Raw genomic sequence first — 26,847 nt, 5'->3', positions numbered from 1 at the left:
AACCCCTGATCTTTGTTAGAGGGGTTGTGGTCAAAGGGGAGATATGGTCTATATCTGGTGGACATGTCCAGCTATGCAAAAGTTTTGGTCTATGGTCGAAAATATCGTCTTTAACACCATAGAGTTAAGAATCCTCCTTGACCGGCTGGTCTTTCACCTGGCCAAACCAGTAGAGGATATCATGCCCCCCCGAGACGGCCAATTTATTTTATGCTAACTGCGGCCAGATGTTCCATAGCTGCAGCATGGAAGAAAATTGCTTCCCCCCTCCAGAAAGACAGTAGAAAAAAGGATAAAAGAAGTAATGTTTATGTAAAAAAGATGACGGCCCACCTGAAACAGTCCACTGATGAGTTTTATAGAACATGGGAACCATGGCTTCAGAGTTAAGAAAATTTTAAAAAAGGACTGTTAGAACCGAGAATCCCACCCTAGCCCATGAAATTCTCGATTGGCTTTTGACTCAATGAAGGACACTAAAAACTATCAAAAAAATCGCTAAAAAATAAACAAATATATTAAGTTAACTCTGATTAGGAGCCGTTATTCGAATTACTGCGTAAAAAAATTCCCGGAGTATCGCTGGACGGTGCGTAAAAAAATTCCCGGAGTATCGCTGGACGGGGATACAGGGGATCCCCCCTCACCCTGCCCCCGACCCTCTCATCTTCACCTCTCCCTTTCTTTCTCGTCTCTTTTCTCTCCTTCCTCTTCGCTAGTTATTGTTTCTTACAGAGTACGGTACATATCCACAGATATTTACCACACTCAGAAGTTGGGTGGGCGGACTTAGTTCCCGCCTAGCCTGCTCAAGTCCATATACTAGGGTATACCCTAATCAAAAATGTTTGCATTAATATCAATAATATATTTTCCCCATTTAAATCATTTATGTCTCTCTCGGCTACCCCCCCCCTCCCCTTTTGGGTAGTGGGGTATTGTATTATGTACCTGGAGTATTTTTGTATTATGTGATACTCTGTCTTGAAAATTCAATAAAAAATTTGAAACAAAAAAAATTATACTTAAATACTATTAAAAAATTTTTTTTACAAAAATAACATACATGAATGCTCTGTTTATGTTGAACATATTTGTATTATCAATGTATTCCTAGTACAGATCTAAAGAACCCCAAAGAATTATTCAGATACAATATAGACGTGCAAAAAGTATTTAAAAGATTCTCGCATGCTGTATAATACAATATATAGAATGCTATATGGCAAGAGAAATTACTCAAGATGTTGAATATACAGTACATAAAAATTCTTCAACCAAATCATAATGATTTCAATGTAACGTAGTATACATAGTTGAAAAATCAATGTACACAGTAGCACACAGAGGGCGGAAAGAACAGACCACCCATGTATTTATTTGTGTCATTCGTTTTTTCCATTACAGTAATTAGATCTATTTTACGCAGAGTATTTTGACAATTAAACTGTAACATGTTTGCTTTATATAGTGTGGCCATATGGTAAGTCACATTTTTTTTTTTTTTAATGAATAACAGACTATTTCGTGTTTTTGAAGCAAAGGGCGAATAATGACTTGCCCCAGGTCACAAGGGGAGCCGACATTGGGATTCTGGTTCACCTAGTTAAAGGCAATGCTCTTACCACTAAGCCACTCAAATACATTATGTTTCACAAAACATCTGCTGTGTGGCAAAAATGGCAGGTCGTTCTTTGTTGCAATTGTAAATGGTGGCTAGCACGCGTCTTTTCTAGAAGCCCGTCCAACGGGTTAGGCTGATGCTAGATTTTTGGTTTGTTTGCTTGTTGGTATTCTGCTATTCATTTAAAGGTGATGCTGACGCCCAGGGCACTTTTGCACAGCACCGAATACCCCCCCGACATATTTAGAAACAGAACGAATAATTAAAATGTTTAAAGTATCCTATTATTATTTGCCTTACCGTTGGAGAGAACACCCGTCCACATTTCTGCAGGCCCCTCGTCTATCCCTTTGGACAGTATGTTTGGAAGTGTAAAATAGTCAGTCCTTCTGAAAGTCCTTGCTGCCTGGGGTAAAACAAACCAGTATTATCACAGAAATCCTTCAATTTTTGAAAACTAGGGACTCCATTGCCTATTTTATGCTAACAATGTACTTTGTACGCCAATTGCTTTCACACACTTCAGCCTATAAATCATTTGAAGAACATAGCAATACCGCATTGGACGGCCTTCTGAGGCCACGTCCGCACGCGCGCCTCTAGCTGGAGCGATTTGTGCCATGGGTAGATGTAACGGGGGGGGGGTGTCATGACGTCACAGAGCTGGTTCGCCCTTATTGGGCGAACCAGCTCACGACCCGGCTGTCGCGAGACAAAAACAAATGTATTTGTTTCCTTGCGCATCGCAAGCGCCGGCGCTCTGTATCGCGCGCTTTATGACAGGCCTCATAGAAGCACAGCATTTTATTCGCCCACCATTAACGTGGCCTAAGATGCATGTGCCGTTTATAAAGGGGAATCATTCTGACTTCGATTTTAGTTAAATGATTGATACGATGCCCAAAAAAAATATTTTAAGGTTTATTTCTAACAGTGCTCCCTGACATTGGCATTATAAACTATCGAAATGGGGGAGGAGGGGGTGAAAATGTAATTTTTCTTAAAGTTTTATTTAAAAAGTTGACATTTTACTAAAACATTTATTCCGGTTACTTCTTTGTGGCATAAGTTTTATTATGCTAGTTTTGATTTTTTTGTACCGACATAATGAAAGAATACTTTACAAATTCCAAAGTTGCATTAATTGTTACGGTTACCATGCAAATCTTTAATACTCATAGTGTGACTACCATGCTTATTAATATTTCTAAAGATGCACTATAGGGCGTACATCGCCTTGTTGTACCAGGCTCTCAATACTGAATTTCAATCGTCAACAATTAGGTAGGAGCTATGTACTAATGAGATAATTATTGATTTAAATTATTGGTTTCATGTGAAGCTCTCATTCTGTATAGAGTTAATCACTGTTAATTCTGGGCAAACTCCATTAGGACACGGTAAACAAAACTAGGGCTCAAAAAGTGGTTTGCCAGAGCCTGTTTCAGAAGAGGAAGGGGGTGAGACACTGTAAATGGTTGCTATAGAAACAAAAAAAGCTTGTCACAATACATAAAAAAAATGTGAGATGCACAGCAGAACTGGTCAGCATATTGAAGTTGACTCTTACTGACAAACTCCAGCTGATCTACGGGTACCGGAACCGGCTTCTCACTCTCTCGCGAGACTTGGGAACCTGTGGAGACTACGGGAGGCAGCAGGCGGAAACGGAGTGAATCAGGCACCCTTAAGCTCCGTCGGGGAGTTTGACAACTCGCCGCCATTAGCTGGTCTGGGACGGGTCGCACCACACAGAATATCCTGACGTCTATGGGAGGGGACACTAATTATCCACCGCGCTTATCCAACTTATGTCTAGTACTGTAAGTTGGGATCTATTTACTGCAGCGGATTGTCATCGGAAGTTGTCAATACGATATTCAATATTGTGGTCACATTATATTGTTATAGTACTGTATTTGTTTTTATACTTTTTAAAATAAATGTACTTCCCGTTTTTCACTTACCTGTCATTTATATCTAACTCCTCTGAAGCGATCATCCAGCACCACATTTTGTGCTTTTCAATTACCATACAGTATTATGCTATATGTGTTTTTTATCTAATTTTATGCATTGGGAATCCATCTTCACTGAATTCTGATTGGAGCAACCAGGACATTTGTCTACTACCAAACAACTGACGGTTGTATATTACTTCAGGGTGATTATCATCACACTACATTAGGACTCAAACACTATGCGCCGAGTATATTCTATCTTGTTTTATAGAGTGTTTACCTGACATAGGTAGTCAGTCTTGTATACTTATTAGCAGCCGCCCTTCCCTAATTTATGGTGATTATTTGGGTATTCACTTTATACATAATATATATTTGAACGGGGGTCTACATAAAATCCTCATTCCAACCATTGGGGTTTAGTGAGTAGAGTAGATAAATCCACTTGACGTCTGAAGAAGCGTTTTATCCCAGTTGCCCTTTCTAGAATTTTGAGGGATGTGGTCCATACCCCGAAAGGAAAGATAGTTGGCATTGCCATCATGGTGTGTTCTAATATGTCTTGATATCGGGGTGTCTTGCTCGTTCCTGATCATATGTGTTCTAGGATCTGGCTGAAATTCAAATAATTAATAATCTACCCTATGCTAGAATTGCTCCTCTGTTTACTGTATTTCTTCAAGACATGTTTCCATCACAGCTACTCTGATACATGTTGATAGAATAGGAGAAATTACTCCTATGCAATGCTCACAGGGAACGTCCACTCTTTGACAAAGGCCCTTGCGGCTGAAACGCGTCAGAGTGCTTGCTGTGCTGTTTTTTATGTGCCAATAAACTTTTGTACCCAGTATCCTGCAATCGCTGGTCCAACGCTTTTTTTCCAAGGTAGTTGCACCGCCATCCACGAATTCCTGCATCTTATACTCTGATACATGGCTTGCTACATCTGCTATACTATAACAGAATTTGAAGTACTCTACCTTTTGAGCCAATTCTTTAGGCTCAATTAAAAGAAACAGTTCTGGTCAAGATTTTGCAGCAAGATTGTTTGGGACATATACACATTACATTTCTAGCTATAGGTACCACCATTTATCCACTGTATTTATTTGGAGCAATAGCTACAAATTAGCACCCAATAAAGTGGTTAACAGTAATTAACTTTTCTCTGAAACTGTCTCTGGATACTCGCCTTATCCTGCTGAAGTAATTTCTACCAGGAAATGGATGAACGTCCCATCAGGGGTTAACCTTTTAGTTTTTGATTTTTGGTGCGTTTGTTGGTCATACTTTAGACCAGCGGTGCGCAAACTGGGGAGGGCGCGGGGTTTACAGAGGCCCGCACGCTTCCCGAAGGCACTTAAATTAAGTGCCGGGGGAGCTGCAGGGCCTCTGTAAACCTTTACTTACCTAGGCTCCGGCGGCTTACTTCCTGTGTCGCCATGGCAACGCGGCGTCGCGATGTCACGTTGCCATAGCAACGTGACGTCATGCCGCCGGAGCGCAGGTAAGTGGGAGCGCAGGTAAGTGCGGGCGCGGGAGTGAGGGGACCGCCGGCAGGGGGGCGCAGGGAAAAAAGTTTGCGTCCCCCTGCTTTAGACCAGTGTTTCCCAACTCCAGTCCTCCGGGAACCCCAACAGGTCAGGTCTTAAGTACATCCCTGCTCCAGCACAAGTGGCTCAGTCAAAATGACTGAGCCGCTGATTGACCCGCCTGTTCTGGAGCAGGGATATCCTTAAAACCTGACCTGTTGGGGTTCCCCGAGGACTGGAGTTGGGAAACACTGCTTTAGACCTATCCTATTTTAAAGGTACGGTATTTATGGATCACATTAATAAAAGTTCATTATTAAATACAATCATTCTATTTGCAGTTTATCATTTTGTGGTATATATTCTAGGGTAGACAGCCCTTAAATTAAGAAATTAACATAAATAATGGTAGGTGCACAAGAGAACAAGGAGGAACCCTATTTCCTCCACATAAATATGTTCTAGTAATAGTGTACTAGAGAAGTACACCAGAGGAGAAATCCTACATGCGGCAAATGCCACAAAATGATAGAAAAAAGAGGGGGAGGGAGTTCCCAGCACTCAAAATGTAATAAAGAAAGAAATGGGGAATAAGCCCAATCGAATTTAATGTGAGAATCTAACAAAGCATAAATCCAAAAAGAACACTGCAGCCATACATGACCAACGTTGTTGGCAAATAGGAGTATAAATCACACAGCGTAAAAAGGGGGGAGGGAGATAAACAGGGAGAGGGAAGGGAAGACAAGGGAAAAACAAAGGGAGGGGGAGAGAGAGAAAAAAAATAGGGGAAAGGGGGGGGCAATGTTTCGGGGATGTACCCCTTCCGAAGGCCCGTTCCCAGAGGTCACACTGACCAAAGGTACTTCACTTCACCCTGTATTGCCAACAGACTCTAAATATAGCAGTTTATATTTATGCAATACAGTACTGAAACAAATGTACCATTTCTTCGGAACACTAGATCAGCAGTTCTCAGGTCTTTTTTCAGATGACAACAGTCAGAGAATGTTTAAGAGATAACCAACAACTAAGTAAAAAAACTAATTATATATAATTATATTTCATTAAAGATAATTATATTTATATTCATAAGTGTATGTTTGCTAGTTAATTTATTATTCCAAACTGCTGGCATGAGCAGAGATACTGAATACATATGAATAAGTAAACTATTTTTAAAAAAAACGTTGAGGGAAAGCGGGTGCTTTCCCTGGCCTTGGTTAGCGCGCCGTCCGGGGGCGGGCCAGTGACGTCACGGAGCTGGTTCGCCGTCATTGGGCGAACCGCTCACGTGACCGGCCCTGCGCTCCCATGAGCGCGAAATCTAAAATTTGGTTTAAGACCTACGCTTCTGCACGCTTGCGGAAGCGTAGGCGAGCCCCTACTAAAGCTGCTCTCACTGCGGCTGCAGGGGCTCACTGGTAAGTGAGAGCGCGCCTCAGCACGGCGCTAATATGCACTTACCAGAACACCCTCCTGTCTCTGTAAATTCTCTCCACTTACCACTTAGATCGTTAATGTTACCATGTATTTGTAACCATATATGTCATTATAACTATGTGCCCAGTACATACTTGAAAACGAGAGGTAACTCACAATGCATTACTTCCTGGTAAAATATTCTATAAATAAAAGATTGTAAGTTCTTCAGGGGAGGGGCTCCTTTTCCTATTGTTTTGTCTGACGCAATTATTCCCATAGTGTAATATGTCACGTGTATTGTAAATCTCTATGTACATGGATGGCACGATATAAAGATATACATACATAGAAACAATAATAGTTACCAGTAGCTTTATTGGGTCTTCAGTAGTGTAGTATTGTGGTAGACCATGACAACCTAATGGAAGAACAATCCCCAGCACATGTAGGTAAATGTTTTGCATATCATTTTTTGTAGTAGACTTCATACTTTCCAAGCCTCTTATCTATGTAATATAAAAACAAATCCAGAAAACTATAGTATGAGGTCTCAAATGCTAGGTACAACTAATCATGGATTGAGAAATAGAAACATCTGAAAAACTCATGCTGGTCCACAGCCTGTTTATACCGCAGGTGAATAAAATAAGCTTTGTGGGGGGGGCGGGGGGGGGGGGATAACTGACCCATTTTGTTTGTAACACTCTCCCACTCAGAAGATAGCAGAATATTGTATCGGGGCAGATCCATTCACTTTTAATGCAGAACAGGTGTGACCAAAGCAAACTTTGTGCGCCATCCTCATTCTATATGTGCACATAAAAAATGGTGCACCCGTTAAAAAAAAAAAAAGGATGCATGTATTTATGAGGCACAAACGTTGACGGTGTAAAGATGTGCAGGGTATGTGAGCGGCTCAATGACTGCAACATTACACAGCAATCCCTGCTGTCTTACCTTATGTGAGGGGAGTTCAACACAAATGGACACATCAAGAGAGATGCACGTCATCAGCACACTCACATTTCTCAACACACCAGGACCAAAGGAACGGACCTCAGACCTCTCATTTCCTCTCTTCCGGGTTTAGAGAATCAACGTCATGCGTTCCAAGCCTCGATTGAGTGATGACACCGTTACGTCCTTTTCCAGGGGAATAATCGTTTCACAGCAACACTGCGTGCATTTCATGCAGGCTCATGCTCCATTTAATAAATTGGTAGTGGGGAAGGTGGATTTAGGTTGCAATAAATTGGTCCAAAAATGGGAGTTCGAAAAAAAAAATGGCAAAATGTTTATTTCTTGGATCATAAGTGAAATTGGCAAAACATTACATTCATTTATATTTAAATTAAATATGCTTGTGTTCGGAGCATTCATGGCAAATCCTAACTGTTGCACCGATGGCTGTGTAAAGATTCAATCCCGCTGTTGTTCTGGCAGAGCAAGGATTTCATTTATCGGGATGAAAAGCTCTCATCAATCGCTTGGGAGCTTAGATATTCATACAGTATAACCAGTGAATAAAAAGCCTCCCCTGTCGTTAAAACAAGTGTTTCTCAAGATGTGCGTAATTGTACGTTTTGTTCATGTTGCGTATGGTAAATGACTAACTCTAGATTGTGCTTTTTTAATTAGGCTGCAAAACAAGTTCATGCAAATGTTTTAAGTGAGGCTGGGTAAGAACAGCAGATATTTGTTAACACGTTGAGGTTTCTTAAAAAAAAAGAAAAAAGTCACTAAGACATTAAGTTACCTGGCACCACCATCCGTGTCCCTCAGGGGGGGGAGGGGGTGGTGAGATTTCTAATAGCACATTGGACAACTGATACCCTTGGGAGCTCAACGCTTTCTCCCACCCATAATATTTTGATAACCAACTACAATCTTATATCACACCACAGATCTAGAAAAACAAGTGATGTTTAGGCATAGTGGTTCCTCATTTTATATGCGGGGAAGGATATCAGATCTAATTAGATATGTGGGGCTGCGTGCATCACGGCTAATGACCATTTGCCTCTCTCCCATCTCGTACACCCCAGCAACCCCCCCTGCCATTCCCCAACCTGCTAACACACTAGCCCTCCCCTCCTATTTCCCAGCCTGCTAACACACCAGCCCTCCCCTGCTTTTTCCCAGCCTGCTAACACACCAGCCCTCCCCTGCTATTTCCCAGCCTGCTAACACACCAGCCCTCCCCTGCTATTTCCCATTCTGCTAACACACCAGCCCTCCCCTGCTATTTCCCAGCCTGCTAACACACCAGCCATCCCCTGCTATTTGCCAGCCTTGTGCTCATCTCATGGCGCCGGCGCCGAAGCCACTTCCGGGAATGCGCCCCAACACGTGACCGGCAGAAGAGGGCGGGGCTCCGAGCAGTCACTCTGAGGACCCCCTGCAGACCCCCCCAGGCACAGGTGAGAGGAGGAAACGGGGCGCAGGTGTTGCCATGACGACAGGTGTCCCCCTCAGCAGAGGCCCTGCCCCTGTGTGACATGTCCTGACAGTATGGGAGGAGGGGGCACAGGCAATGGAAAGTAAAATGATTGAGGGATCACTCTGTGTTGTTGTGTCTTCTCCAGTGTCTTGTGTTTCCTGTGAGGAGGAGAAGGAGCAGCGATGCAGACCGTCTTTAACACAGTGAAAGGCAAAGCGCTGGAGGTGGCCGAGTACCTGACACCTGTGCTGAAGGTAATAACCAGGGCAGGCATAGGAAGTAAGAGGTGGTCCCAGAGCCAGTGAATTTAATTATTAGTGGTACTGCGCCTGCTTCCAAGAGATGTGTTGACACATACAATACAATATAAAGACATACAATACAATGAGCCCTGCACTAGCACAGGGTCCCGGCTATGCACTTATGTGTTGCGGTCTCCTATGGCATTGCCAGCAAAGGGGTTAAACGTTTGTGGCAAACCTCTGTACTTAATTTAGAAATACATACATAGTGAAAGATATCTCTCTCTCTCTCTCTCTCTCTCTCTCTCTCTCTCTCTCTCTCTCTCTCTGTCTCTGTCTCTCTGTCTCTCTGTCTCTCTGTCTCTCTGTCTCTCTGTCTCTCTGTCTCTCTGTCTCTCTGTCTCTCTGTCTCTCTGTCTCTCTCTCTCTCTCTCTCTCTCTCTCTCTCTCTCTCTCTGTCTCTCTCTCTGTCTCTCTCTCTCTCTCTCTCTCTCTCTCTCTCTGTCTCTCTCTCTGTCTCTCTCTCTGTCTCTCTCTGTCTCTCTCTCTCTCTCTCTCTCTCTCTCTCATCTTTCACTGTGTATTTGAAATCCCTTCTTTAAAATATAAATATTCATATCTAATTTATCTAGAAAGAAAGGGGGCCCAAAGCTTGTAGTTACAATGAGTGAGTGGTACTTGATATTTTAAGTGATGTACTGAAGGTACTACTTTATTTTATCAAGAGTACTACCACTATATTTACAAGTTGACCATTCAACTGGCTTTCCAAGGAGTAAAACATGAATTTGTTAGCTAGCTTCTTCCTTACTGTTTTGCCTAAATCTTTCTGAAGTAAAGTCCACAGAGCTTTGACTCAATACTTAATAGCCCCTACGGTGCCGGATTTCCCACAGCACCTGCATACTTACTAATGTTTTAAAAAGTGTTTCAGGGAGACAGGGAAGAGTAAGGCACAGATTATACACTCCGCTTGCTAGCGAGTGTGCAAGCTCCTACTGTGCGGCAGCAGCACAAGTGACCCCTGCTCAGGGGGTGTCACGAATCTGGTTCACCCTCATTGGCTGAACCAGCTCTCGTGACGCTGACTTCACGCGGCAGCCGCCTGACAAGACAACATGTATTGTCTCCTCAAAACGCTGCCGCGTCAACGCGCCTTTTCACGTGCAGGCACTTGGCTAACTGCTATAGCCAATTAATGAAGTATCGTGCAAGTGCACACAGCAACTCCGGGACTATAAGCTCGGTCTTTGCTGCTGTAAAGATTTGGCGGTGTGCACTGCAGGAGAGTCTTGACACCACGCGTATGGGCGCAGGAGAGTTTTGGCGCCTCACATATAGGCACCGGAGAGTCTTGGCGCCATGCATATGGGTGCGGGAGAGTCTTCGCTCTGCACGAACATATTATTATTATTTGTGGGAGGTGTTACTACTTCCCAGCATTTTGAATGCGAATTAGTAGCACGTTACTCAGATAATCATTAAAAAGAATACATATTTTTTGGCAAACTATTAAAAAGATAAATAAGATGTCGGTCGTACAATCAATAATTTAGTTGGTGCTTTGGCATATGGTATGTGTGTGTGAGTGTTATATATTGCTATCCATCGCAGTGTAAACTGCAGCAGATCCAATTGTGCACTGCTGCCAAAGCACATTGCCTAGGAGTGACATTTTACTCTTCCCTTTCCTTCTGCATTCACGGCATGGCTGAAACGTGTCGCTTCTTCCTCCGTAATATTGCTAAGATCCGCCCTTTCCTCTGTCAGTCTAATGCATGCACTTATCCTATCCCGTCTGGATTATTGTAACATTTTACTAACAGGCCTCCCTGCCTCACAACTTTCTCCTTTGCAATTTATCCAAAGTTCTGCTGCTAGAATAATTTCAGTTTCTACTCGTCTCCTCAAATCCCTGTCCTGGCTTCCCATTAAGTTTCGGATCACCCACAAAGTTCTCCTTACCTTCAAGGCTGTCCACTCATCTGCTCCTCCCTACATATGAGCTTTGATCTCTCGCCATATCCCTGCTCGTCTCCTGCATTCTACCCATAAGGTTGCGCTTATGGTGACGCAACGTCACGTCAAAACAAATGCATTGAATCCGTCACATGTGCTTATAGTAGGCGCGACGGAGGGACCTAAATCTCTGTAGTCAGTAGAATTTTTGATTTTTACAGCAACGGTCTCGCCATGTGACAGGCTATAAACCCTTCCGATGCAGGGAGAGGGGGAATGTGTGTGTGTGTGTCTGTCAAGTGAAACACACTACAGGCATACCCCGCTTTAAGGACACTCACTTTAAGTACACTCGCGAGTAAGTACACATCGCTCAATAGGCAAATGGCAGCTCACGCATGCGCCTGTCAGCACGTCCTGAACAGCAATACCCTGTACCGAAGCTGTACGCAAGCGGGGAGACTATAGAGCCTGTTACAAATGTGTTATTTACATCAGTTGTGCACGTATATGACGATTGCAGTACAGTACATGCATCGATAAGTGGGGAAAAGGTAGTACTTCACTTTAAGTACATTTTCGCTTTACATACATGCTCCGGTCCCATTGCGTACGTTAATGCGGGGTATGCCTGTATATTAACAACTTTTAAAATGGTAAATTCTCCCGTAATTTAAAGTAAAAGTAAAGTAAATTCAGCATACAAACAGAAATTACAACTCCTCTCCATTTCAACCTTCCCCCTTGCTCTTGTCTCTGCCTTCCCCCTTGCCTGACGTCACTCCCCTTGTAGCCAGAGAATTCTCCAAAACAGATTACAACTTTCGCAATGGCTACAGAGACGGGTGACGTCATCCGTAGCCGGCACTATAAGCGCAGCCTAACTGTCTCCTTTCCACCCCTTTCACGTCTATTGCTCTCTCACCTTAAACCTTGTTCTCTCATTGCCCCTTACTTGTGGAACTCCCTCACACTCGGTTTATGCCAAGCACTTACTCTCCTCACCTTTTAAGACCAGCCTTAAAACTCCTCACTTCTTAAATTAAGCTCTCCAATAGCCTGGACTCGTGGCTACTGCCACACACCCATTCGCTCCTACCAGTGACTGCCATCTACTGCACTTATTCCGTCACCTGTTGTCTCAGGCTGCACCTATAGTGCCGTCGATGGTGCCGTCGCCACCGACGAAAGTTATATTTCGCCGGGCGTCGTGTCGGCGTGTTTCTGGACATTTGATTGCTTCAAGGGCCGTCACATGAGGCGACAGCCCTTGAAAAATCAAATTTTGCCGGCTACCAGTTTTCGCTCCGTCGCATTGTCGCCGTCGCGCTTACTGTAAGCGCACGCGGCAGCGGCAATGCATTTGTTTTCGGGTGACGTCGCTGGCACTATAAGCGCGGCCTTAGTCTCGCCTCATACCACTTAGATTGTAAACTCTCCGAGGCAGGGATATCATTTCCTATTGTCAGATCTTATTTCTAGCACTTATTGTACTTTCCCTGTACTGTATTGTCTCACTTGTAAAGTGCCAAGTACAGCTGCGGGCTTTATCTATATAAATAAAGATGTACAAATGGGGCATGATTTTTTTCTGTTGCAGCATCGATTTGACAGGTCTGTGCTAACTGTTCGGGTTCAGCAAGCATCTGGATCTGCTGCGGGCCGTGATCATTGCTAATAACGTTTTGGCTGGTTACGTAGGATTGGACCATTTTTAAAGACGGACCATTTATCTTGGTTTTGCCACCTCGTGACTAGAGCGCAAGGTGGTGGTCTCTGTGTGTAAACAAAATCCTTGAAAAAATGTATCCCTGAACTTCTTCATCGTCTCAAATATTTTGTTAACTTTAGTGTTTCATTAAACAGCGCTGTTAATGTATTTATTTGATGTTTCTAGACATCTCTAAAAAAATGTTTCCGATTAGTGATGGAAGTGATTATTGTTTTAACGTGACTCTCGCTATTCTCACTTAATGTATGTTTTTTTTTTTTTATTATTATTATTATTATTCACTAAGGAGTCAAAGTTTAAGGAGACGGGCGTCATTACTCCAGAAGAGGTAAGCAGAAAAATACCTTAATTTTCATATTTATAACTGGATGTATTTTGACCAATTCAAAACACCCCTCTTTTAAACACTACCAAATTCTAGTTGATTTGATGTACGTTGTGATACCTTTTACTGGAAACATTTTGAAATAAAAAACGTCAGGTCCTTTCTTCATCGGTGAACCTATTGGTACGTGATGAAGGCTTTAAAACTCTATAGATACTTTCATCTACGAATAACTCTCTTGTTTAATTTTAAATCCCATTGCTTTAAAAAAAAAAACAACCACCTTCTTTGTGTTTCTGAGAAAAATACAGCATTGCAATTTAGCTGTAATGTTAAATCAAATGACGGGTGATGTTGCAATAAGTTTCACTCTGATATAGTTCCTCAATTGTAGAGTTTTCTAAGTGATGAAATCTACATTTGAAATGGCTGTACTTGTTCTGCAGTATTATCTATTATTTCTAATGTGATGATTTTTATTGACTCCTTTTTATATTAATAAATACCAATGTAAAGAAACACAAACAATATTAAGGCTACAATTCTTTATTTAATCTGCACATATAATAAACACAACTCCATGCATCTAATTTCCCCTTGTCCATAAAAGCTCTTGCTCGTGGATTGGTTCTTGATTGCATAGTAACGGGTAACGAATAAAAAATGGCAGGGGATATGAAATATTTTAATCAATCTGGTGCTTCAGGTGTTAATATGGTTACAGTTTGTCTTAAAAATAGAAGATATTGGGCCTCATGCAGAGAGCAGCGCTATTTACAATCTCGCCATTTTCCGGCGAAAATCGCGCAAAAAACAGCTGAAAATGGCGAGGTAGGAAAAAAGCGCCATTTTTTTTTTCTATTTGAAAATCTCGCCGCGCGGCTGGCGAGAAACTACATCTCGCCAGTCTGAAAAATATCCAAATTCAGAAAGGCGCGCTCGCCATCTAGCGGCTGTTTTGGGCGCGATTTTCTTCAATTTTCTCCACCAACTAAAGTTGGCAAGAAGCAGGAGCTCGCCGGCTATAGGGGGAAAAAAAATGCGCGATTTTTTTTTCTCCCTTTCAGCTGCGCGCATCTCCTCATTTACAATTCTCCACATGCAGTAATGCTAAAAATAGCGGATTTCGCCCATTTCTGCATATGAGGAAAAAAACTCTCCATTAAAGCTACTTTTTCTTAAACTCTCCAATTTATTCTAGCGCTGCTCTCTGCATAGGCCCCATTGTGTTTGACAGGTCAAGACCCTCCCTATGTCTTTGCTGATCTACAAAGAGGGCTTAATTGAGGGGGCGTCGCTGATGGCCCACTAAAAGTGAAATGTGTGTAATAGCCAGATCCTGGACTATCAACCTCAAAGAAAACTGTAACATTCTTGAGCTCCCTCCTATGCATCACAGAGAAAGGGGACAAACAGGTCACCACTTCACTGGCGGGCTATATTAAATATAAGAAATTATGGGCCTGACAGCAATTCATAAGATCAAATGAATTTCTGTCACCGCTGCAATTAGACAAATCAAATAATACCACACATTGCATGGGTAAGAGGTGCAAAAGACCGATAACTGTTTCTCCTGTGAAAATAGACGTTTGGCTGTCAAATTTTATATGCACGCTTGTATGTGAAGTACACATGCATAACGGTGAAGATGGCGTCTGTCTTAAGTATTCTAGAAATTAAGCTATGAGGTCTTGCATACAATTAATGAGACTTTTGAACTTTAGAAGACAGTTTGTTTTCTTTCAAGTCGTAAAACTGGCAACCCAGTGTAACAGATGCTCGCAACAAACTGGACGGAACTGCGAGGCGAGGATATATAGAAGATACTGACCTGTAGCCGTGAAGCCGTGTCCGGGTGAGGGACACGTAGTTGTGGGTAGCCAGATAGGAGAAGGCATGATAGTCGTAGGCAAACCGAGGTCAAGGGGTAGAGCGGTATGGGTCATATAGGTCACTAGCCGGGTCGAGGGTTGGAGAGAGCGGAGTAGTTGAGAGTAAGCTGGGGTCGAGGATAGGCTATAGCAACGATGTCAAAGGTAAACATGGCAGAGTGCTTGTGACCAGCACTCATCATGAAGATTTATGCTCAGCCAACTTCCTGGTAGAAATATAGCCTAAATAGCAGGTTAGGTAATCCAGAGGATAGAAGCGGAGCACAACGATGAGAAGTAGGGGACTAAACACACGCAGTACATTTTAACAAATCAGCTTTAATCCATGGTATGCAGGGAACACCAGTCAAGTACTCTGACGGGTTTCGGGCGGGACGCGTCAGAGTACTTGACTGGTGTTCCCTGTGTAACCAGGTTCCCCCATTTGCTCCGCAACCCCCGTTACCTCCGCTGATGGTGGGGGCTGCCGGAGCCAAGCGGCAGCCCCGCCGGTGTTCCTGGAGGGTGGGGGCCGAGCAGGGAGCACTCCGGTGCTCGGAAGGTCCCTGGCGGCTCCCGCGAGGGGCGCCGCCACTGTCTATGTAGTTGCGCATGCGCAATGGGTCTGGGCAGCTGGTGGCCACTGCAGAGGTTGGCGCATGCGCAGAGGAAGTGCGCGCGAGGTGGCCATAGGGGAGAATAGCTCCCAAGAGATACAGCCCTCAGGGTGCACAGGGGCAGAGTCAGGTGACGCCAGGTAGCCAATAGGGCTGTAGTATCTCCCTGCTCAGGGATAGATACATTTTGCGGGGTTTAGGAGCACGTCAGTCGGCGTCAGGAGCAGCTAGAGGACAGAGGTAGGGTGCAGGAGTCAGTGTCTCCCTGCACTAGGCCAGCAGCCCCCTAGGCCCCAGATAGCCCTGAGTCACCAGTAGTATTGAGTGTTGTAGGGACAGGCCCCAGGTTAGGGACCCTGCCCCTTACTACACCGTGTCAGTTAGGGACACAGCGGACGCCGCGTGTCCATCCAGAGGTTTGGGCTCAGACCTCCGCTGCCGCTGCAGCAGCCATCCGGGTGGGATCGCCCCGGACGGTAGTTCCTGGATTCGTCAGCCTTCGGATCCTTTGTGAAACTCCTTGGCAGGCCCGGGCACTGGAGTGCTCGGCAGGTAACCATCAACAAGTGCACCAACGATCCTACATATATTATTAATACGGGACTAGTGGCTGCGCAGTCACACATATCATTTCCCTTTAAGGGTGCGGGACATATTGTGTGGGGTATTGGACACGGGGTGGGATCACCCGGTGTAGGTGGGAGTGTCCTGCAAGACGCAGTAGTCAGTGTCTCCTCTAGAGAGGGACACCTGTTGATTTATGAATAAGTACATGCTGCTCAGTAAAGTCATTGGTTATTTTACATGCGGTGTGTGGAGTGATATATATATATATATATATATATATATATTTATCCTGCGCGGAACCACTCGTCCTCTGGCGGGAGCCATCGAAGGTGGAGGCGTTGCACCACGAGATTGTGTTATATGTATGTACCCCAGGCTCCCCGAGCGGAGGCTTAGGCTCCTGAGAGCCACACAGGTATACACAGCAGGTAGTAGCGTCTGTATTCACAGGGAATACCCGTTACACCTGCATACCATGGATTAAAGCTGATTTTTTTAAAACCTACTGCGTGTGTTTAGCCCCCTACTTCTCATCGTTGTGCTCCGCTTCTATCCTCCGAATGACCTCTTCTGCTACTTCAGGCGTGACGCACACACATTGGATGGCTGCTGATTATGTGAGTAATTCTCTTCCTTGACTATGTGGATAGGATGACCTTTATGACTGTCTAAGTGATACTATGTGACAGGAGAAAGGTGTGTTGGCTAGAATAACCATGTGTGTTAAACCTAGTTGCAGATCTAAGTCACGTGGTCACAAGTGTGCTGTTCGTGACAGATGGTGTATTGGGACGGATTGAGGGGAGATCTTATTTATTTGAGCGACCTTTGCAGAAGGTGAAAAGGGCCAGCTAGAGAGCTGTGTATTAACCCTTGTCCCGTATGCTGGTCACGTGCTCACAGGTGTACTGTATGTGACAGTAACTATATATTATAATTTGTGCTACAGAAGCTATAGCTTGATCTATGTGGTTTAATAATACACACGTGACTTAGTGATGCACCGTTCTTTCCTTTGTTGTATTTACATGTGAGAGGTAACTTTGGAAGTTTTCGTACAAAGCTGAGATTGCCAGTTTCCATGATGACCTACTGTATAGATGTAACCAATTTAGTGGCGTGCTCCTGTGGTAGAGATAGTGCTGTAGCCCCACACCCTTCTCGCATGCGGCTGATACAAAACAGTGGCCACTTCTCCTGCTGTAGTGTTGTGTTATGTATGTCCCGCTGCAGCGCGCCTGCGGTTGCAAGAACATTGGCTACATAGGTCTAATCCACTGCACATCGTACACATAACCCAAATGGCCTGTATTGATCGTTTGTCTATACCATAAACATTACTCACCGTTTTCAGAATAGTATGGAAGAGTGAATGGATGTCTAGGCAACATAATTTGCTACTTCACATTTTAACGATGGATTACACTTAGATGTATCTTTATTATTACTGCAAGAGTTGTGGTTGTTAGTAAAAGATCTTTATGATTATCCTATTTTAGTATTAATTTGCATATACATTTAATTACTTCCATATCAATACATCAATGCACAGTTGAGCCAATAGGATAGAAATAAGGTCCATTGTACAGTTCTATGTATACTTTAACCATGAATTGCAGTAGTATAATTTTTCAGTGGGGTTCTCTTCGCCTCCATAAATAGCATAATGTGATATTGATACAGTTTGACTTGTTTTTCTTCAGAAATGTTATGAGAAATTGAATGAAATCTGCTTAATTGGCCTTTTTTACCTTTTTTATTTCTCAACAGTTTTTGGCAGCTGGAGACCACCTAGTCCATCACTGCCCCACCTGGCAATGGCAAGTATGGCGGCAGTAATTGTTTGTTGCATGACATTTAACCACTTCTCTTTTGCCTCCGCTTTACAGACTTGAATTGAATAATAGTAATATTGCACTCTTCTCCCCTTAAACCTTTTATTATGAACGAGAGCAGAGTTTAATACAGGCATACCCCGCATTAACGTACGCAATGGGTCCAGAGCATGTATGTAAAGCGAAAATGTACTTAAAGTGCAACACTACCTTTTTTCCACTTATCGATGCATGTACTGTACTGCAATCGTCCTATACGTGCATAACTGATGTAAATAACGCATGTGTAACAGGCTCTATAGTCTCCCCGCTTGCGCACAGCTTCGGTACAGGTAGGGAGCCGGTATTGCTGTTCAGGACGTGCTGACAGGCGCATGCGCGAGCTGCCGTTTGCCTATTGGGCGATATGTCCTTACTCGCGAGTGTCCTTAAATCGGGGTATGCCTGTATATACATCCTGGGGGGAGGGGGAGGGGTGAACAGCAGGCTGTCCCTCGAACAAAGGCAAATGAAGAAATATAAAGTAAATTTGTAAATTGTAAAAGGCAATTTAAAAACAGCTCGGTTGCAATTTTCTGATTTTATATAATGTTTCTCTCAAATTGTAATGTCTATTATTTTCTAAGCAATTTTCATGGCTATACTGTAATTGCATAAAGGAGATTGTAAACAATTATGATCTTCCTGCAAGATGTGTAGCCAAGTAAAACAAATGATGAGGTGATGTTTACAATAGTAATTTCCCATAATGTAATACACACAGGGGCATTTGTAACATGGATTGATCACGGAACATAGAAGGGTTTGCCGTTTTACTAACAATGTAGAAAATGTTTGTTTTTTTTTTATTATTTTTTATTTTTTGCTATGATGAAACCACTAATGTTTATGGGTGGTCTAAACTATCTACAAAACTGCAGCAGTGATTAAAAAAAAATAAAAAAAATGGCACCAGCTTCATCAAAGCTAAATCTGATGCAGGTTTTTTGTTTCATTAGGTGTCCCTTAATCATAATAATAACATGTTCTTGTATAGCGCTGCTAGTTTTAGGTAGCGCTTTACAGAGATATTTTGCAGGCACAGGCACATGGAGCTTTCAATCTATGTTTTCGGTGCCTGAGGCACAGGGAGATAAACTGATTTGCCCACGGTCACAAGGATCCGACATCGGGAATTGAACCACGTTGCGCTTTTTTGCAGTGTTTTAGAAAAAAAAATGTGCACATGCTATTAGGGTTGACCTATACCTATGTAGGCGTGATTGTGCTGACAGTAGTAGTGTGTTTTTTAAAGATTCATGGGACCGTTTATCTGATTAGTGAGATAACATCCATTGAATTATTTATCCAGAAAATATATTATCAGTCTACCACAAATGTGATGGTTCGGAAAATATTATTTTACCCCCAACTCATTTTCACGGTGTGTGTGTGTGTGTGTGTGTCTATATATGTATATACGTGTGTGTGTGTGTGTGTGTGTGTGTGTGTGTGTGTGTGTGTGTGTGTGTGTGTGTGTATATACATACACACACACATACACAGGTGCGCCGACGAGTATTCTAAAACTTCCCTTAAACTTGCCTTGGAAAATCTGGGGCTATCGCCAACAAGATCCGGGTACATGCTGCAACATTTCAATGACATTCCTGCTGAGACTAATGGCCCATCGATTAACACAGCAGGGGTCCCTGGCAGTCCCATTCAGTTTGATTCAGATTCAATATCTTGATCAACTAAAAATAAATTAGTCTTTCTATACCGAAAAGTTAATCCGCATAACATCCATGTCAGAATACACTGACCAAAGACATTCAAAGATGGTTATTAAATAAAATAAAAAATATATATATTTATTATTATTATTATTATTATTATTTTATTTTTGCTCTTGTTTTTCTTCCATAACAGCACATGACATGAGGGACTAGTTTCCCCGCATCTGAAAGTAGGACTCAGACTTTTGACCTGTTTGCGGCCGTATAAGTCCCTCCTATGCTTGCTTTCATTCAGTTGTCTGTGTCTTACACTGCTGCAGGACTATTTTCTTATTTTTTAAAAGAGCAGCTCTCGGCGGCTTCTGGTGTGCAGTCCAACCACGGGCCACCACCACCCAGGACACGCTCTAATGTGGAGGTACCACTACAGGGAACACATCCATTCCAGCAAACACCCAACCCCCCCCGCCCCCCATGTGTGCTCTCCATGAGAGGAGAGCCCACATGCTTCCACCCTGTCTGCCTGCGAGTGGCACATGTGGCTCACAACTACGCGGAGTAGGGAGATTTGGTATATGCAGAGGTGCCGGTGACGTCATCACTGCTCACCAGAAAATGGAACATTGGCTGAGATAAGAGGCTCCAGCACACATCCCCGACAAAGCCATATGCAGTGGCAAAACACATTGGATTAGCAAGCAAGTATCTGGCCACTGCTCTGTAGGTTTCAGCTAGACATTGCACTATACAGAATTGCCCCAGTGCCAGCCTTTCCACACTGAAAGCGCGCTTCCGTTTTTGTCATCACTTCCTAGAGACACGCCAGTCCACAACACTGCACCGAGGGAATGTGCCCATTCAGATCAGAAGATGAAAGTTTGGGGAAATCCTACTAACGTGTACGCCGCGGTATCAAAACTCACAAGAAGGACAACTATCCCTCCTTAAAGATCCAGCATCCTTTAGAGACCCTATGGGCAAGAGGTGTGTGTGTGTGTGTGTGTGTCTCTTGAATAGCAAAAAGGTGCTAATGCATAGATTGAGTCTGATGGACAAGTAGTATGGATGATCTCTGTATGTTGTCCCAGATCTCTAGATCAAGAGGATTGATGGCCTACTAAAGAGATTGTATTCATTAGGAGCTTCCTTCAAGCTGATGATTGCAACAGCTTTTCTAGTAAGAATGGTGATGATCTTGTGTTCTAGTATTCAAGAAACAATCCTATCTCGTCAGCACATCCTGAAAGACTGCAACATCATGACTGAGTCATTAGAATTTCTCTGCAACCCCTCATTTAACGCAACAACATCTCTCTGAAACACCTAATTTAACGCAGTCAGACAACTATCCAGATCTTCTGCAACATCCATCACTGCACACAGAGCTCTGGCTCAAACCCATGACTGACGAAGTTTCATAAAAAAATAAGCAAATTTATATCCTTTTTCAGAAATTACAAGGATTACAGGGGGGAAATGTTCATTCGTGCCTTTCATACAGAACATCTAATTTCCCCACATCGTCTAGAGGTCAGAGACTGTCCTTTCGAAGCCACCAAAGCCCTCAGCAAGCAAGAGTGCACATCAGCCAGACAATTCGGTAGAGGAAGACAGTCATCCTCCAGAAATGCCTCTTTCTGAGATCCAGCGGATCTCCCTTTCTCGATGTGAGAGGAGCCAGGCTAAAGTAGTTCAAGGAGGCGTGGATCCAGTCAACTACTAATCACTGGGTACTGCAAGTGCTCCAGAATGGCTACACATTTGCGTTTCTAGAAAACATTCCACAATCAGCTCATTCAGCCATCCATACCCAAAAATCCACAACAATTTTATGCGCTTAATCAGGGTTTGATGACTCTTCTATGATCAGCTGTTTTTTCAGAAGTACCCGAGAATCTAAGAGAAACAATGAATTCCCAGCACTCTCACATGATGAATGAAAGCGGTCACTCTGTATATAAGGTAATTATCATGAAGCACTTGCAAAAGACCACAAAAATGATCATAGCAGTCCAGAAGTCAAAAAATATATAATTCACAGAGCTTTCCCATCAGCCGATGGAAAAAACTCTCAGATGCAGTTCAAGGAGGATGCTGTACACTCCACAGACCTGTAGCCTGGGACTACAATATTACTGCAATTAATTTCCAAATAGTTAATCTTTGAAAGAATATATTTTTTGATGCTTTGATGTATAAGAGAACGGGCCAGAAGAAGGGCCACATCGTGGCTCAAGCATTTGCCCCCCTTACAAAAAATAAATATATATATATATATCTCTGTCGTTTTGCCTTCTACCTACCCCTAAGTACAATATTCTTTAAGACAATTTTATTTTCTGCATCTGTCTGTTCATTAGAAGTGTATAACACTGAAGAACTTACACCTCTCACCTTCTTGTATGTACTTTATTGGCTTTATCCCATCGCATATACATTATTAACCATCTACAGTATCTATGGATATCTGTGTTTTTTTTGTGATTTAGTATCAGCATACCCTCTATAGGTGAAGCTCTGAGGATTTGTATTCTCCATCTGTGAGTTTGTTCCATCAGCTGATAGGAACGCTCTGTAAATTAGATAGATATAGATGTATAGATACATTTGTGTGAAAAAGAAAGTACACCCTCTTTTAATGCAACAAAGATGCGTACCTACATGTACCCATTCTTTCCGCGCACCAAAAGTTCCTCCAGTTCATCATCTTCAACCGACACTACCAGTTCACAGCCCTTCCCTTGCAACAGCTCCCCGGGTGCTTATGAAAATCCTAACTTCCCTTGTTACCCACATCAGGCAGCAACAAATATTCTTAATCCAATATCTGGACGATATTTTGATAAGGTCCAATTCCAGAGTGAGTGCAAAAATAAGTGTGTGTGTGTGTGTGTGTATGTATATCTTTATTTACAGTAGCGCCATTAATGTATATACTGATGCAGCGGGCGTTATTCAAACACTTAACGCGGCAATTAATGCGGGAAACCGTGATCACAACGCGGACCAAGCTCGCTGTGTTTAGAAAACTGACCGGGGCGCATTAGCTTCCCAAAGCAGGGACCCCTGCTGTGTGAATGCTACCGGCGTCTGCCTGTGTGTAATAGACGAGCAGAAAGAGAGTCTGAATCAGTCCCTCTAACTGCGCGACTCTCAGGCGATCGCGGGGGTTTTATTAAAATTCTAAAATTACAGTTTTGTAGCAGGGGGTCTCCTGAGCTGAACAACGTTTATTTCAGCCTTGGAGACCCCCTACTTCCCGAGTTACAGGCCCAGTTATGGGGTGCCGGTATCCCCGCCATGTTAAAATTGTGGGTCATGTGACCGCGGGACTAGAGGGATATGGGCACCCCATAACTGGGCCTGTAACTCGGGAAGTAGGGGGTCTCCAAGGCTGAAATAAACTTTGTTCAGCTCAGGAGACCCCCTGCTCACGCACACAATATATACAAATTAAAAATGTAAGCAGCTTCATTACCTTAGCAATGCCCGCTAAGGCAATGAAGGGGATTGGTGCGTGGATTGGTTCGAGAGTAAGCAGTATCAACGGGAGTCGGTGAGTGGGACAAGTAATGGTAAGTTTACAAAAGAAATGTATTTTATTTAGCTTTTACACGTTTTGAATTTTTTTTTAATGTGATTGATTTTTTTTAATGTCCATTTATTGCCTCTGTATTTATGTATGTCCCTATGGATATACATAATACAGAGCAAATAAAAGCTTGTATTGCTCATGTTTGCTTGCTTTTTTTAATGCATTTTTAACTGTATTTTGCAGCACGGTGTGCAAATGTGTTTGCTATGGTTTATTTCAGGGGGGGTGGCTTGCTTTTTAATAGTGGCTTATTGTTGGTTAGATTTAGTTGATTGATGGTAATTTATTTCTGATTCCTTGTTTTGTTTCTAGGATTTGAATAGTGAATTGTGTACTGTAATTGATTTGGATTGTACTGTTATCGATTTGTGAATGGATTGATTTATGGTAATTTATTTATTTTATTTTATTTAGAGCATTTACTTGGTTGGCATACAGTACTGTAGTGTAGAATGTGTCAGAATGTACTAGTACTGTATTGCGGTGGTAGTAAGTACAGTAGAACTGTATTTTTTATTACTGGTATGCTACTGTAGTTAATGTGTTTAATAATGGGCCAAATAATCTATTATCCATATCTGGATAATAGTTATTTGACCCATTAATGTAATGTACTGTACAGTATGTGTGTTTGGTGGTACGGGGGGGGGGTGTGATTTATTTAAATGTACTGTACTGTACTGTACCTGTGCCTTAACCCCTTCATTGCCTTAGCGGGCATTGCTAAGGTAATGAAGCTGCTTACATTTTTTATTTTTATTTATTGTGTGCGTGAGCAGGGTGTCTCCTGAACTGAACAAAGTTTATTTCAGCCTTGGAGACCCCCTACTTCCCGAGTTACAAGCCCAGTTATATGGTGCCCGTATCCCTCTAGTCCCGCGGTCACGTGACCCACAGGATTTTAACATGGCGGGGATACCGGCACCCCATAACTGGGCCTGTAACTTGGGAAGTAGGGGGTCTCCATGGCTGAAATAAACTTTGTTCAGCTCAGGAGACCCCCTGCTACAAAACTGTAATTTTAGAATTTTAATAAAACCCCCGCGATCGCCTGTGAGAGGCGCGCAGTTAGAGGGACTGATTCAGACTCTCTTTCTGCGCGTCTATTACACACAGGCAGACGCCGGTAGCATTCAGACAGCAGTGGTCCTGCTTTGGGAAGCTAATGCGCCGCGGTCAGTTCAAAAAAATAACGCGCCAAAACCGGGGAGAATTAGGGGATTATATCGTTCTCCAATTCGTGACCCGTTCAAATAACGGCCACTGCATCAGTAGCGCTTCACAGCAGTAATACCGTACACGTGACAATCCATATAAATAACAAATCATACAAATAACACACAAAAGGAAGAAGTGCTTCAGAAATAAGAAGTGCTTTAGACATAACAAGTGACATCAGTTATTCACATATCTGAACACGGATCGTTTATAAACTAAAAAAATGCAGACTTGTTCCCTCTCACACGTGGTTGAAACACCAAATGCCAACTCTTCTTTTCCAGACACAGGGACCACCAGGCATAAACAGTAAATGCTCTCGTCATTCTACGTTTTTCCACCAATTCCTCTGATTCAGAGGCTATTATCGAAAAGCATAACTGAAGGCGTTAATTCCTTACTAATAACCCCAGGGGTGTGCAAACTGGGGGAGCGGATGGGGGCGCGTCACTTACATAAGCTCCGCGCTCTTCCCCACAAAGCAGGGGGGAGAGCAGGCAGGGGGGCGCAACCAGAAAAGCTTGCACAACCCTGGTCTAGAAGATCCTTGTTCACGGAGCTAAAAGGAATGTTGGTGGACTTTCCTTGGCTGCTTCCAATCTTCCTGGGCGTTCTGACAAATGGCCAAATCACACCACCCAAACTTACAAATGTTGTACCTTACAGCTTGGAGACAAAGGGAGATCCTAAGAAGACCAGGGTTTTCTGTGCAAGTATCAGACAATCTGATCATGGCTAAAAGTCCAAGTGGCACAACTCGGTGTCTTCTAAAACCTAGGATCATAGATCCACTCCCTCCTTAGGGTTAAAATCTAGTGCTACAGGCACTATAAACACTACAGTCACACACCCTTTTGAACATTGAAAGCTGTATCTCTCATGGCAATAACATCAGCCAGAAGAGTGAGCTAACTGAGAGCAGTATCCTGTGACAACCCCTCCACCCCCTCTTATGCATTTTTCACCAGGATAAAGTTATCTTCAGAACACTAATATATTTTCTCTCAAAAGCAATGTAATCATTTCACGTTAACCAAGAAATAGTGGTGCCTTCTTTCTGTCCAAACCCCAAAAATCAGAAGGAAGAATGTCTGCACACCTTAGACATCGTGCGAGTGCTAAAAAAGGCCCATATCTCCAGAACCAAATCCTTCTCCTCTCTTCAGGACAACAAAAGGTAAACCCAGCAGCCAAGACAGCCTTAGCCAGAAGGATAAGAAACCTCATTACACAGACTTATAAAGCGTCTATAAAGCATTATAAAGGGAATGCACCACCAATTTCTTTTACGACTCAGTAACCGAGCGATCGCAACTTCCTGGGCTATAAAACAGCAGCCACCCACAGAGCAAATCTGCAAAGTGGCAACTTTGTCTTTACTACATACATTATCAAAACACTACCAGCTAAATGGACCACATCAGCAGAAGCTGCCTTTGGAAGGAATGTACTGCAGGCAGCAGTATCGCGATAATTTGTCCCACCCAAGATTTTCTTAGGGGAAACTGCTTTGGGACATTCCCTCATGTCATGCGCTGATGTGGAGGGACAGAAGGGAAAAGAGAAATTGTACTCTCTGATTTCATTTCTCCTTGTCTTTCCATGGCAGCGCATGCCTAGTTTCCACCTCTATTTGTCCTTTCTTGCGCAGATTTTGCAGTACATTTTCTTTTCATATTATCCTTCAGTTTTTTGTTTGGGTGTACATTGATATTGTTCATCTTGGCTAAACCTACAACAAACCTGACGCAGGCATAGGAGGGGCTTAGAAGACTGTGTACAGGTCACAAGTCCTACCTTCAGATGGACGTAGTCTATTCCCTCATGTCATGCGCTGTCAAGGAGGGACCAGGAGAAAATAAATTATCGGTGAGTAAAATTTCCATTTTCCAATATTTCACGAAGTCTTTATAAAAGAAATCTTCCGCATCCCAAATCCTCTCAGGTTTATGGCGGCTGTAGATGTTGGCGCGTCTTGCCCCTGGTCAGACTGGAGGTAAATGGCTATGCCCTATGCACGTTTTGCTCACGTAACTTCATCAGGGGTTGTGTCCAATGCATCTTCATCACGTTTTTAGAGGGTGGTACAAATGGTGACGTCATGTATACCAACAAGGCAAAACAGACAGCAGCATATTGGAGAAAAACAATACTATCGAATTCTTAACACCGTTACTAAA

General features: G+C 43.0%; 2 protein-coding genes across 11 annotated transcripts in view; one reads left to right on the top strand and one right to left on the bottom strand.

Moving 5' to 3' along the window:
* Window positions 1-8,590, bottom strand: part of SLC35A5 (solute carrier family 35 member A5) — a 38,814-nt gene extending 30,224 nt beyond the window's left edge. The window contains exons 1-3 of one of the 8 annotated variants that reach the window (XM_075589450.1): window positions 7,503-8,283; window positions 6,911-7,051; window positions 1,925-2,030 (exon numbers count right to left, since the gene is read on the bottom strand). The gene's annotated coding sequence lies outside the window, so the exon portion shown is untranslated. The other 7 variants (XM_075589449.1, XM_075589454.1, XM_075589448.1 and 4 more) reach the window with 7 other exon arrangements.
* A 199-nt stretch (window positions 8,591-8,789) lies between these two features.
* ATG3 (autophagy related 3) overlaps window positions 8,790-26,847 on the top strand; it is a 39,497-nt gene continuing 21,439 nt past the window's right edge. The window contains exons 1-4 of one of the 3 annotated variants that reach the window (XM_075589458.1): window positions 8,790-8,965; window positions 9,131-9,239; window positions 13,205-13,246; window positions 18,072-18,121. In XM_075589458.1, coding sequence (XP_075445573.1) covers window positions 9,168-9,239; window positions 13,205-13,246; window positions 18,072-18,121 — 164 coding nt within the window. In that variant the 5' untranslated portion in view covers window positions 8,790-8,965; window positions 9,131-9,167. The other 2 variants (XM_075589459.1, XM_075589460.1) reach the window with 2 other exon arrangements.

Source organism: Ascaphus truei, chromosome 3 (genome assembly GCF_040206685.1).
Source record: "Ascaphus truei isolate aAscTru1 chromosome 3, aAscTru1.hap1, whole genome shotgun sequence".
NCBI classification, from domain to species: Eukaryota; Metazoa; Chordata; class Amphibia; order Anura; family Ascaphidae; genus Ascaphus; species Ascaphus truei.
This window is presented reverse-complemented; position numbering and strand designations above follow the sequence as displayed.